The sequence below is a fragment of the Elgaria multicarinata genome, chromosome 3 (assembly GCF_023053635.1).
Source record: "Elgaria multicarinata webbii isolate HBS135686 ecotype San Diego chromosome 3, rElgMul1.1.pri, whole genome shotgun sequence".
Classification (NCBI taxonomy): Eukaryota; Metazoa; Chordata; class Lepidosauria; order Squamata; family Anguidae; genus Elgaria; species Elgaria multicarinata.
In genome coordinates, this window is record NC_086173.1 from 103756494 (window position 1) to 103771046 (window position 14553).

The 14553-nt window shown below is 40.0% G+C and overlaps 1 protein-coding gene across 1 annotated transcript in view; it reads right to left on the reverse strand.

Moving 5' to 3' along the window:
- The window catches only part of DNAH1 (dynein axonemal heavy chain 1), a 122153-nt gene that overhangs the window by 67057 nt on the left and 40543 nt on the right, over positions 1 to 14553 (reverse strand). Inside the window, exons 21-29 of the mRNA XM_063121137.1 lie at positions 10930 to 11094; positions 10061 to 10182; positions 9274 to 9379; positions 8586 to 8765; positions 6580 to 6720; positions 5122 to 5285; positions 4421 to 4534; positions 2747 to 2935; positions 596 to 701 (exon numbers count right to left, since the gene is read on the reverse strand). Of these exons, the coding sequence (XP_062977207.1) occupies positions 596 to 701; positions 2747 to 2935; positions 4421 to 4534; positions 5122 to 5285; positions 6580 to 6720; positions 8586 to 8765; positions 9274 to 9379; positions 10061 to 10182; positions 10930 to 11094 (1287 nt within the window). The remainder of the gene's footprint in view (positions 1 to 595; positions 702 to 2746; positions 2936 to 4420; positions 4535 to 5121; positions 5286 to 6579; positions 6721 to 8585; positions 8766 to 9273; positions 9380 to 10060; positions 10183 to 10929; positions 11095 to 14553) is intronic.

Consider the following 14553-nt stretch of genomic DNA (forward strand, 5'->3'; position numbering starts at 1 on the left):
GAAAAGCAGCTTGATATTTTTAAGGAAAGCAGTTTCAGATTATGTATTAAAAATGTAGAAGAATTCTAATAATAAAGCCAACTGAAGGCATTGTAGTTATGGTCAGTTCTGAGAGTGAATACACATTGCAAGACTTTGCCAGAGGCTGCTGGAGTCACTATATGGGGTGAGACACACAAGCGGAGTTTGTGTGTCTATCATGGCTTTCGCCATACAACCATAGATGCCAACAGTACAGAAATCTCTCTGTCACTGGAGTACAACTTCTCTTTGGTAAAAATAAATAATAGTAACAGGATCACTATGTTGGTTCCTTACAGCATTATAAAACATAAAAGCCTGTTTGGGGGATGGGGGTTGGTGGCAAAACCAGGTCCCTGCCTTTGTACTGTTTTTAGCATGTGGGCAGCTGTTCTGATGTTGTCATTGAACACAGTGCCCAAATGAAGGTAATGGGAAAATAAGAACAAAGTCTCATATGTATTACTGAACGTCCATTTTGACTCTAAGAAATGGGAAACAAAAGAGGAAATAAAGAAGCCCCGTTCTTTCGCTCTTTATTAGCATGTCCTGGAGATATAATCTCTCAACTTACTCTTTGCTGTTGAGCCTTCTGAATGGTTGTGATCTGCTGGGCCACTACAGACAACACTTCAATGTCAATGCGGTTGAACTCATCAAAGCAAGCCCAGGCTCCAGAGCTGAGCATATATAAAAAAAGGACAGTGTGAAGAATCCAATAGTTACTAGCAATTCTTAAGTCATGGGAAATGATGGGAGAGTAGAATGAAATGGCTATAGGAATCCTCTACTATGGCATTAGGACTTTTTTTGCCAAGTATGCATGTGTGTGAAGGCCATATTAAAAAGGGGGCCATGTGTGCAGGAGTTATATTAAAACTCAATAGGCACATAGTGCCTCTTTATTTTGTGATCTCAGTGCTGTCTGTAGGTATAGGTTATAAATGACAGGCCAGTGCCAAATCTCCTATACACGAATATCTGGGCCTCCTTACAACTGCAGCAGTGCAATAATTTAGTTCCATCAGATACAAAACATACTACTCCAGTATTCAGTTCGTTGTGATACTGATAGAGACTTAAAAGCCATTTGTCATATTGACAACGACTATGCCTACTGCTTTAAAAAGGACAAATTGACATTGTACTGATGTGCCAACTATAAGTAAAGTACATAATACCTCAAAGGGATGCCAGGTAAAGAGGACAATCCTGCAAGCAATTCTGTTTTCCAAGCAAAGCAAAAAGGGGAAACAAAAACTGGGGGTGGGGGGCATTCTAAGAATTTCTTTACAGATCAATTAAAAAAATCTGATTGCTAAGTCTTACATGAGTCTATCACATTCCTGTCTTTGCATATTAAAAGCAAAATATTAGTAGGGTTAGTTTATTTGTTTAATTTAAATCTGAACCCTGCCGTAAGTCATCAAAGAGCTTACAGTAACCCAAAGCACTGTAAAAAAAATCACATTAAAACTGATTAAATAGTACAATTCGCAGGACTAATTGATATACTGGAAGGCAAGAGCAGCGTACTAAGCTCAACAAAGCCTTATTAAGCTTTTAAAAGCATCCCTTCAGTGGGCCTGTCAGATCCTACTGGTGTGGTGGTGGTGGAGAGATCCATAACATAGGTGCCACCTCAGAAAGTCTCTAGATTACTAATCATTTCACAGCTGGTAGCAAAGGCACCGGAATAAGCCCTTCTTGAGGCACATATAAGGAATAGTGTAGGGTCATGTTGGACCTAGGTCTACACGAGGCAGCTGCCTGGTGGTATCTCTGTCTATGTGGTGAGCCATTTGTGTGAATCTCTGCTGCAAACCTTGTTACCAGTGAAATGTGCTAGCATACAGTATCAACCTTTATGTAGAGGTTGCCCTCCTTGGGGCCATCATAATGGGTTGTTCTCATGAGACAAAGCCCACTGTGAGTTATTTAACCCATGGTGAGGCTGTGGTGCCGCCATTTTTAATACGCAATCCCCCCCTGCTCAGGAGTTGCCACATTGTGTGAACCTGGCAAGCATGGGTAATAATAATAATAATAATAATCATTATTATTTCTTACCCGCCTCTCCCTCTGGATCGAGACAGAGAACAACATTAGATACAAATACCATAAAATACATAAAACTGATAAAAACATATAAAAGTAATAGAATATTAAAATAACAGTCAAATATCTTAAAATTCGACTGGGTAGGTCTGCTGGAAGAGATCAGTCTTTACATGCGACAGTTAAACCCTTGAATAACTGATGGTCTGTTTTAGGGTTATGTGAAGATTGTTTAACCCTTGCATAACACACACTTGCTGGGTTCGCACAACATGACAGCTCCCAAGCGGGGGTTACTTATGCAACCAGAGCACCTGCGGGTGCTCCAACTCATCTGAACCCCGTCGTTATGTAAAGTTAGCCATAGATCAAAATGGCATGTACTTTAACCAATGTAATTTGGTACAGTTAAACATTTATTCTGTTATCTTTCATTCTCTGGGACTAAATATGGTAACGCTTTTCTATGGCATGCCCAAATAGGCAAGATGAGGAGATTTGTATTAGTACATTTGCATCAGCTACTTGTTACGTGTCTTGATAGATTCCCCTCCACTCTTCATCTGATGCAGCAATACTTTGATTCATGCCAATCATTCCCTTTGACTATTGTGCCAAGATCCTCATGCTTTGTAGCACATTCAGATACGGCACAGTATTTTAGTACCTGGCTAGTCCTTTCAGGAATTTCCCCATTGCCATGAAATCAAGCTGATCAGAGCAATTAAACACAACAGTCTGGATAGCTAAAGCTTTCCCCAGGTCTTTAGTTGTCTCCGTTTTGCCTGTTCCAGCTGGTCCTGCAGGGGCACCTCCAAATTTCAAATGCAAAGCTCCAGTAAGTGTCAGGTAGCATCTATCAGAAAGAATCACATCATTTTCAGGCAGGAAGGGATCACAAAATCATCTAGTCAAATCACTCCCACTGAGGCATCTATGATTCTACATAAGCATTTCCAATTAGCTCATTATGTTAAAATAAAAAGACTACAGCTTGTAATCATCCAAACTATGCTCTGCTAGAAGTGTGGTCTAAGATGATCATATCTGTACGAAAGGGACCACTTTTATTAAAATAAAACTCAGTTCAAATACATGAAATTGACATGCTTAAATAAAAGATTTAAAAAGGACTCTTAGCCTGCCCAATCTAAGCATCCTTTCTGGTCCTTTATTTGATTATCAATTTGAATAGGCAAGTAAGATTCACCTGACAAAATGCCTGAGAATAATTGCCTTAACACTTTAGAAATCCATTAGATATCCCCTCCCCGGCTGTGGCAAAGCACCAACAATCAATACTGGTGCTCATCATCAGGAGGAAAAATATTTAAAAAGAAAATGCAGATCCTGTGATATTATACTCAGAGAGCTGCTTTAACCGTACTGTTTAATGATGAATATCCATCATTTCAAATTATCCACAGAGGACTACTTGCTTAAACTGCTCCTATTACCATTATTGAGAACTGAATGGCCATATCCTTGTTCAGCCTGCAGAAGATTCAATCCATCTTCCATGCATATAAATGACTACTGCACTGTCATAATTAAGGAAACGTATCTACATATTGGCTTACATTTCTCTGTTAAACAGAAACAGCTTCCCCAAAAAAGCCATATACCTCAAAAATGCTTCTTTTAGACACATGGAAATCGTATATTGTTCACAATGCTTCAGTATATTTGGCATATGAAAACATGAGGGTTGTGCAGATATTATAGATTCCATGCCACTATGGACCAAGCAGACTCAAAGTGAGTGGTTGTTGTTCCTTAATTTGTTCCAGAATTACATGGGCAAGATGGCAATCTCTTGCCCACACTCTATGCTTAACTCTATTCCTAGCTTTCCACTGAGAGCTTTTAAACTTTTCTGATTTATTGGAATTTCCAGGTTGGTTCTTGGTCCTTGCCTGGACCATAAGTAGCCCCATGGTCTTGCTGCCTGCCTGGCTGTTCCTGCTTCTAGCATTCTATGTCCCCATGAATGAATCTCTCCCCTGTTATATCTGCTTTCTTCAGTTTCAGCCCCCTCCTCAGGCTCCCTCCTTCCTGTACTCTATTTCAGCCTGCTATTATTGACCTTGTCCTATTTCAGTGCAAACTGTTTTTCAATAACACATAGAATACTCAAGTCACTGGAATGGTCCACAATGCCTTCCCCTGATCTTGTTGGGGGTTCCTAGAACCTGTTTCTGTTAAGATGGCCCATGCCTCAGTTTCTGACAGACCTGAGTCACGATGGCAGGGATGACCCTTGATTCAGCTCTGAAAGAGAGATGTATTTTTTCAGGATTATGATATTTGGTTATTTTTCATGCATGGTAACTTACTATACCTGTCAGTGAGAGGTGTGATCACCAGGCGTCCACTATTGCCCAAGTATTCATAGCCATAGATAAATTCAGCATTCACTGCCCGTATATACAAATCATCTCTTGTCCAGTAATATCTAATGATAAATAAAGAGCCAAATGGAAAATGTATATTGTTGGAAAGCTGCAAGAGCTAACAAAGAGCTCTACAATCATATTAATCTGGTTGTGTGTTACTCACACACTGAACAATGCCTATTCTTTAGCATACATTGCGTGTCTGATCTGCATATAATCTAAAAAGTAGACATTCTGTAAATAAATACAATACTTTATGCAAAAAACCCTCCCCTGCCCAGTTTTAGAGGATTTCACAGGATTTCACAGAAATTTCCCAAGCCCATGAAAAATAGCCAATGATACCCCAATAATTGGCATATAATTCAGAAGGAGAAAGTTAATATGAATTTGTTTTAGGAAAGGACTGGTGTTGTGCCTGTTACAATTATGAGCAGATAAAAGTACAGGATGGCAATGATAAGAGTTGGAAGATTCTTTTTAGACCTTTGCCATTGTTCTCTCTCTCCTCTCTCTCTCTCTCTCTGAGGCAGTTTTTGGGGGTCACCCAGTCTGGTCCACATACCTTATACTTGGGAACACCAATGCTTCCATGTTACTAGCACTGTCTAATAGCAACCATCACAGATGGCAGGAAATTCCTCACCTGAGCTGGGAAATCCACTCAAAATCATTCTCACTCATGACATTCTCCTCAATAAGTTTAGCTGCCACATCCTTGGCATGAACTTCAATCACAATGAGAGCAGATAACACCGTCCGCTGCATCCGAGACAGCTTCCCTCGTACAAGTGCTACTAGATCACTCAGCTGTGCAAGGAAAGCAAAACAAGTCAGTCCATGCCCTGGAGAAAATACCTCAGATCTACTTGGTATGCTTTAGCCAGCAATGTACTGAAAGGTGTAAGAAAATTGGTGTTCCTTAGGAGAAAAAAGTAACCAAACACCTTGCTCTCAATTTTCTGCTTGAAGTTTACTTCCATAATAAATTGGTGGTTTAGTTGGAGGGAGAGATAGGGGACTGGGTGTCACTATCTTGCATATGGTGGGCAGAAGCGGGTGTGGAGGTAAAGGTATAGCTGGCCAGTTTAGAGGAAATGGACAATAGACCTCTCCATGCTGTGCCTCTTTCCAGCTTTCCTTCCAGCCAACAGTTTTCTGACTGCTGGGGCAGCAGCTCTCCAGGCCAGTGAATGGGAAGACACCTGAAATCCAGCATTTCATCCTGGACGAGTATGCTGACCTAGTGTGTGTAACTGAGATCTGGTTGGATGCAGAGGGGTGATGAAATATTTTATATTTTTGTCTAAAGGGAAAAAGGAGCAAGAGAGCCAGCCAGATCTCCACGAGGAAGGTATGTCAGAGTTCTGGCACCACCACTGAGAAGGCCCTGTCTCATGTTTACCCATCTCACGGCCTCGCATGAAGACACAAGCCCTTTCTACAACTAAGGATTATCCCAGGAAAATGGAGGGATCATCCCTACCTGCTCTCGGGATCCCCTGTGTGTCATTTGCATGCACAGGGATGATCCCTGGAAAAAAGGCAGGTGTAGAAATGGCCACAGTGAGCAAGGCCAGTGAAAGATATCTTAAAGCCCAGGAAAGTTTATCTGGTGGCAGATAGTTCTCAGGGTAACCAATTCCAAGATCATTAAGGCCAGGGGTAGGTAATGTAGCACCAATGGACAAATTTCTTGGTGTCCAGTGAGGTGCCCTACTGACCTCACTTTTTTTTAAATAACTGAGTTTTTTAGTGGTAGCTGGGATTGCATCAAAGCAAAGCTGAGATTGCTTCTCCACTTCTGATATGAATAGGCTCAGTTTCTACATTTCATCCAACTTTAAGGCAGGATTCTTGTTATTCTAGTGCACCATTCATCCATAGTGTCCCGACCTGGCTCCCTGACACAGATGTTTTGGACTAAAACTCCCATCAGTCCCAGCCAGTATGGGCAACAATTAGGGGTGACAGGAACTATAGACCCAAACATCTGAAAGCCAAACCCAGGCTGGGGAAGGCTGCTATAGTGGGTGACATGAAAAGAAGGTTTTAAATGCAGAAACAACTGAACCCAAGTATGCAATTAAGTGACATTTTTTACCTGAGCACTTAACTGTGGAAACAGTCTGGTGGCCAAATCTCGTGCTTCTAGAGCCTCGGACACTTCTTTTGTCCAATACGTTTGACATCCAGCAATGGTCACCTGGCCTGGCCAATCTAAGACCCATTTCGTCCGTGGTGTCTTAAAAACATTTTACTTTAATAGTAAATACAACGGATAACCTTGTTTCCTTTTTTTCATCACTATTCCACGCCTAGGACCTAACCAATCTTATATTAGATGCCACTGTTCTCACTATAGTTTAATAATTTGTTTATCTTAAGATTTGTATGATACAGTACTTGCCAACACATGCTAAGCATCACTAGGGAGAGAAGTAGCTACATTTCCCCCCCAATGGAAATACATTTAAGTGGAGAGGATATGTTCGTACATCCAAGGCTAATTTTCTTTTTGTGGAATTTCAAAGAACTTCATCAAAGTAACTACAATGACACAGTTACTTGATATCTTATCCTCTTACACATTCATTTTTTTCCAAATGCCAGTTAACCTGTCCAGACTGAAACTAAATCCAGATAATATTAAATCATTTTGGCCAGCAGATCTTGTGACCTCGGGAAGATACAGGTTTTAGTCTACCTTGGTCAAGCAGGCTGATAACCTTTGAATGCTCCTGGAAGCTCAACTTGTAGTTGCAGCCAGGAGAGCTTCTCACATGACACAGAAAGACTGCACAACTGGCAACTGTTATTCATGGCTTTGGTTAGTATCCAATGTTAGCCCTGCATAAAGTAGACCCAATGTAATGAAAAAGGCAAGTTAGTTGTGACTAACTTAATTCCCATTCATTTCAATGGGTCTACTCTGCATAGGACTAACATTGGATACTACTCAATGTAAACTCAAGCTTAGATTACCATAATGCACTTTACAGAGGGCTGTGCTTGATTATTGGAGCCAAAATTGTGGCTCCAATTGATAAGGTGATCAGTAAAATAAAGGTTCTGTATGGTTAAATGGAAATCAGGGGGTGGGTCATTCTAAACTTAATAACATTTTTATCAAGCTTCCTGAAAATTGCACTTGCCAGAAAGAAATGTCTATTTTGCATAACGTGAACATTTTATATCAAGCACACTCTGCAGAGGACTGTGCTTGATATGTTTCAGAAGGTCCAATATTTGCAGGTCACAGTATCACTGGGAGTACGTTACACCATTCTATACTGGTTCCCTATTGTCTTCATGGTGCTGATAATGATCTAATCAGCTTTGGCCAATAATCCCTTTTCACACTTCTTCCCCACGTCTTCACACTCTCTATGTTTGTCTGAGATGTTATATTTTCAGAAATGGGGGATTAACCCGTTCATTCATTTCTTGTTCCCAGCAGTCCTAGGGGGAGTCCCCAGTACAACCCGAAACTATCACATCACCTGATAAGAGCCTAATTAGAATGTCTTCAACCTCTTCCTCCTCCACTTTATCTTAAGACTCTGACCATGCAAACTTCATGACCTCAACATTAAGACAGTCTTTCCACCCCCACCCCAACTGCTTTTTGTAACATCTTGCCTGATGAAGAAATCTGAAGATCTTGAAAGCTGTTACGTTTTTGTGACCTTTGAGTTAGCTTAATTAAGGTATTCACCATAATATAGATTTTGGAATATATTTAATTGTTTCTGACATATTGTAACCAGGCTAAAAATCTAATGCATAGACTACCAACTCTTGCATTCATTTGGTTTACTCTTGCAGTCCCTATTTGCGCAAGACATTCAAAGTATTATCCAGGAAGATGAGCGATGCTTATCCTAAAACAAATAACACTATGAGACAGAAGTAGGAACACAACCCCATGCACTATTAAGATCCAAGAATAGAGTTGGAAAGCCAGGAGGTTATTAAAAATGCATTTCAGCAATCTGTCAGCAGAGATGGCTATCAAATGGTTCTTAAGATAAATATTCCCCAAACCACGTAATGAATAATGTGCATCTCCCTTGATGAATTCTTCATGGTTCTAGACAAGACACTTACACGTGGATAAACTTTGATTGACCTTTCGATGTTGTCCCGCACACTGGCCTTCATCATCTTCTCAACTTCCAGCAGCCAGTCTTCCACATTGCCCGTGGGATAAATAGGAAAGAAAAGTTTCACTTCTTCCCCTTCTGCAGAATACATGTGTGTAATTTGAAGATCTTCCTGAAAGTGTAACTAGTGAAAGGAAACACAGCATGAGATGCCAAGTAGAGAGTACACTTCCTACCATGGCAGGTCAAAAAGAAAAATAAATAAATAAATAAATAAATAAATGTAATTCCATTCCCCATTGATGCTTGACTGAATTCAAAGCACCTGAAATGGACTCTGCATATTTCCATTAACAGAAAGTTGCTATTAAAAGGAAGTTGTTGTAAACCACCCAGAGAGCTTCGGCTGTGGGGCGGTATATAAATGTAATAAAATAAATAAATAAATAAATAAATATTGTAAAAGCAGAGACCATATTCCAAGCATGCAGTCCTGTGTAATAGACTTCTTTCCTGTAAAGACACAGATTTCCACTCCCCATTCATTTCCACATCTAAGTAAATTTCAATTGCTATAGCAGAACCTGGCTGTACCATCTCTCTCTCTCTCTCTCTCTCTCTCTCTCTCTTTGAATCTCCACAATACAATCAGGATCTGCCTCCTCCCACAAGACAAAATGGTGATTATTTACCCGTGCAATATTCTCAAAGCACTTGCGGAGATGAGGCTGCACAGCTGTGGGGTCCTTGGTCTGAGACAGTATTTCTAACAGTTCATCATCAGAAAGGAAGTAGAATCTGGAAAGAAACCATACTGCTGTTTGGCCCTGTTCTCTAGCTTTGCTGCTAATAAGAGCAGTACAAGATGAAATCCTGAAAACTAGCTTGAAAAGTTTGGCCATAGCCCCTAAAGCAACTACTTCAGAGCAGAATCCTTTTAATACTGGCTACTATTGGGTGCTTGAGGTGTTTAATGATGCCCTTCTTATGATTTATAGAAGTGAAACCATAGTATATTTAGTAAAGACCTATCCACTTCTCTACAATAAAATGAGATCCATTCACCACTCTCTTGGACCATGCTTCGTCCTTTACATTATGAATTCAATACATAAGAATGGCAGCAGTGTTTTTTACAAATTCTCTGCAACAAAAAAACAAGTCTGAATTATATTGCTCCCCAGCCCAAACTCATCTTCTCTCCTTCTGAGATGTTATGATTCAATAATGCAGCTAATTAGTGATGCCCTCCAACTATTTCCCTTCCTAAAATTTTATTCCTAAAATTATGAATCACCACGTTGAACTTCACTTCTCCTCACAGATATAAAGACTGAACCAAACAGCTTCTGAACATAGATATTCTCAAATGAGAATTAAAAGAAACCTTCAAGGAATATATGTACTCAAGAGAGATCCTTCAGCACCTTTCCAACTCCCCCAGGATATGTGTCAAAGTACCTCAGACCACGGAATTACCTTGGGAAAGATCCTCTCTTGGTCTCCAAATATTCACTTAGGCCTTTCTGCACCAGGTCCAGCAGTTTATTACATTCCCGCAGCTTTTCCAGCAGCCTGGGATCAGGACAAACATTAATCACCTGGGAATGGCACAGACAACATTAGCTAAACTTGTTGGCATACATTGGTTATAAAAATGCTGGAACTATGCCATGAAAGACAAGGCCTAATAGCAGGATGAATCAGAGCAGCATTGTTATTGTCAGGGAATGAGATTCAGAGAATGGGCAAATATGGTTGATGTTTATCTCGAAGCCTTGGTTTGCTACTTCAATCTATGGCAGTGATGGGCAACCCACCGGCCTTGGCCTAATTTCAAAAGCCTTCTGCAAGCATTCACTACAGAGTTCTGTCAAGGGTGATCTATTTTACATCTACTGTGGTGTGAGAGGAAAAAGGGAATGGGAGAAGAGAGGCAGGAGCCCATGAGCTCAAGCGCATTACTGATCTTCCAAACCATGGAGGACATAATGTCTAAGCTAGATCCCAATGTCTCTAAATGAAACACAAACACATGTGACTTTGGAGCAATGCGGTGTAATAAAAGCAAGAGACCTTAGTAATTCTAATTTTGTTTGTCCAAAAATGTACAGGAGGTTGACAAACAAACTTAGAAGGGCACACAGAAGGATGCAGACTGAGCTCTGGCATAATTTTCAAGAATTTTTTACCAGGGATGAATTTGCCAGTGTCCTAAATCTAATTATGTGGGTCAATAATATAACATATTTTCAGCTATAATCCATGTAATTTAATATGCTATTTCAAACTCTCATGAAAAACAATGCACACAAATTTATCACTAGAAGGAGTAGACGTAATCTCACCTCTCTGTTCTCATTGGCATTCTTCATGATCTTTCTCCATGTCCTTTCCATGGTTTGGTAGCGTTTGCTTTCCACAGGCAATTGTCTGTTGATGTCTTCTGAGCTAAAAATGGGTTCCAGATAGAGCCAGGAACGCTGGCATGTCAACCACTCCTCCAAGACATCCTGGTGGGAATGCATCCACATCAAGAAAAACACACTAACTAAAAGAAATAGCTCAACTACAGTATGTACGTCTTGAGCTCAAACTAAAGATAACCCCGTGTGAAAAATCTACAAGTGATACGTATTGTTATTAAAAATACTGGAATACCTGCATTTTCTTATAAAAAATAGCTATGAAATAGTCTAAGACATGGTTGGCTTCATAGTAAACTTGTTTATGAGATGAAAAAGAGAGAAAAAGAAACAAGGTTGCAGCCTTTGGGAAAAGCCCATATATTTCACAATACAAACTTTATTGTTCATAGCCAAAGGCCACCTCAATCCAAACATAAAAGACAAATAAACAGACAAATATTCTATAAATAATGTCTTCAAATCAACACCTATAGGTTTAAAAAAAGCTAAAACAGTCCTCTCCAGACTTTGCAAGGCTTACAACAAAAAGAAATTAAAAGACCCAGTTAAACCTCTAAACTATTAAGCATCAAATAAGATGGTCAAAAACTCTAGAGATGCCATTTTCTTTTATATGCTAGGCTCAAATTTTCTTGTTTAAACAATAAATAAATGCCTGTAAGAAGAACATATATCTGCTGTAAGCCCAGCCTGTTAGGGAGGAACTGTAAAATACTGGAAAGAATCTACCCTAAGGATAATGGGAAATAGCCTCTATCTCCACAGATCCACAGTTGCAAAGCTTTTGGTAAACTGGCCTGGTGTATTCGTGAACCTTCTTTCCCAATCATCACTAGTAATATACTGCACAACTGTAAAGTAGGGGTGGGCAACTTGTGGTCTTCCAGATTCTTTGGCCTAGAACTCCCATCATCCTGCATAATTGGCTATGTGGTCTAGGGCTGATGGTAGTTGTAGGCCACAAGTTGGCCATCCCTGCTGTAAAGGAAAGGAGCCATATATTCTGATGTTAAGCATTTCCACCAGATACATACTATGCAAGAGCAGTGCTGAGTTACACCATTGATTTACAGCATTTAGAAAATATATATATTTGGAAAGAAATCGAAACATTTATGGGCAGGGGGACCAGGCAAAAAAGAAGATGCAAAAACAAAGAAAAAATTGTGTCATTTAGTTCCATTGTATGCGTGCCAAGTCCCAAAGCCCTTGAGCAATTATTGCAACATGTCAAACTTTCAACAGTGCCAGTACCTCCAATAGCTGACAACATATATCAAAGGTTGTAGCTATAATCAAGGGATTTTGCTTGCAATCCTATGCTGTTAAATCCCACTGAAGTCAAGACTGTGTTAAAAGTCTCCTACAATACCTGTAGAGTGACAAAACACTATACTCAGGCTCCTTTGGAAAAGAAATAGTATTAAAACTTTTGCAATAAACCTATGAATTTACTTCAGTGGGAATAGCATTGGAACAACAGCATTGCCTTGTGAGTTTGATAGAAGGATTGTCAGTTTGATAGAAGGATTTATGTAGCTTCGGCTATTGGGCGGTATAAAAATGTAATAAATAAAAATAAATGTGATACAGGGATTATATTCTTTCAGAAGTGATAGGCAATGCTAAACCAGTCACTCCAGATAGTGTTATGTTAACTAAAACATCAGAACCTAATGGAGAATTTGCTTGATGCAAGAATGATCATACCTTAGAACTGGAAGCAAAATAATGCTCATACAGTTCAAGAATGGGTAAATAAGGCTTGGTTGGTTATGGTTACAACAACCTGCAGAGTAATCCTAAATGTGGATGGGGAGTGAAGCAGTGGATCTTCCACTGCTTCCAAATAATGTCCAACTTGTGCCAGCCAGGGCAGTCACCAATTCCTTTGCCACACAGTTTTTCTTTTTCTTCACATTCTCCCCTCCATTGGTTCCAATGGTGAAAGGGAGAATCAGCTGCACCAGCTCCAAGCTGGTGTGGGAGAGGAGGACGAAATCCTGGGACCTCGCTGCCTGACAAAGGGAGTTTGGATCCAGTGGATCCAAGGGTGCCTCCGCCACACCCCAGCCCCCAAATAGCTTGCCCCATGTGTAACTGGGGCCTCTGGGGCAGACTGACTCCCCCTCCCACTGCCAGGAGAGGGGGATCTCTGTATCATCCTAAATGATCTTGAACAGCTGTCTCAGGGGGTTAGGATTGCTTTGCGATTGTCTTTTATTAAATGAACATGGATTAGAAATTTCTGCATCAAGCATGTTTCAGGAGATATAAGAAACATTTAAAAACTTTTTTGGAAAAATTATAATAATTTATGTAATATTTAACTTCACATTTTTATGATGTTACAATTTTTATAGCTTTGTATTAATCCTTCTTTTGTATTATGCAACAAAAGGGAAAAATAATTTAAATAAGATGATTTGGATGGGACTGGGGGGGGGGAAGCCAATCTCAAAGGGAACAATGAAGCCGCTTTCATTTTGGAGCTATGCCACAGATTATTCGGAGCTACTGCCATAGAATATCGTAAATTGTTTTTATGAATCCCACTTCTAGCATGAATGTAGAAGTCAAGAAAATCTGGATTCTGAAGTCTTGACTAAAAGAATATCTGGGCTATGCTCTTCGTTACCTCAGTTTATACATTCAGAATTCCATGCAGAACATCCACGTTGCTGCAGACATATGAACCAGGTGCCCCATTCTGATGCTGACTTAAGCCAAGGCCCTGCTCATATGATTTTGTCTTCCTAAAAAATCACAAAAGTGGGCGTCAGCACAGAGCACTCAGCTCATATGTTACTTCACCTATGTGGCTATAGCATGCGGAAGTCCCATTCCGCAAGCAGTGTCCTACTGCTGGTGGAACCAAGTATCTGGATCCAACGTTTTATTGTCAGGGACAAGCTTGCTTTATGCTGGTATTCTTTAAAACATTTCCTCAGCCCAGATAACTACAGCAATTCCTTGAACTCATGGCAAGGATGTTTCCTGTAGGCCAAGACTTGGTAATTCTAGGGATAAGATAGCATTCCTCTCTTAGGACTTAAAATAAAACTATGAACCAATTCATGCTTGCCTGAATTAGAATTTCTCACTGAAATTAGAGTTTATTATTCAAGGAGAGGAACACTTCCCAACTTCAGCTAATGTGGGACAGTTAGGCTCTAGAAGTCAGATCTAGCTCACATTAAATTAGTTAATGGTCCAGCTGATATAACTTCACAGAGTTCTCTATGAACAGTTAAAGTAATTACTTGCAGAATGTTCCTGATATTTATTTACTTTTTAAAGAACACCTTTTAAAGTGTTATGGCTTAGCCAGTTTCAAAACACCACTTCCTCAACGCCTGATTAAAGATGCTCTGAGCTCTTCCAGTCTCATTGGTACTGGCAGGCATACAATATCTCTCAGAGTCAGGCTGGAGGTTAAGAAATTACTTTGCTCTCTGCTCTTCAGATTTCGTGAGCAGACAGGTGTGTAATTAAGTGTCTTCTTCAAAGCAGGCAGCATTGAGACTTGTGTGGATGGTCAAG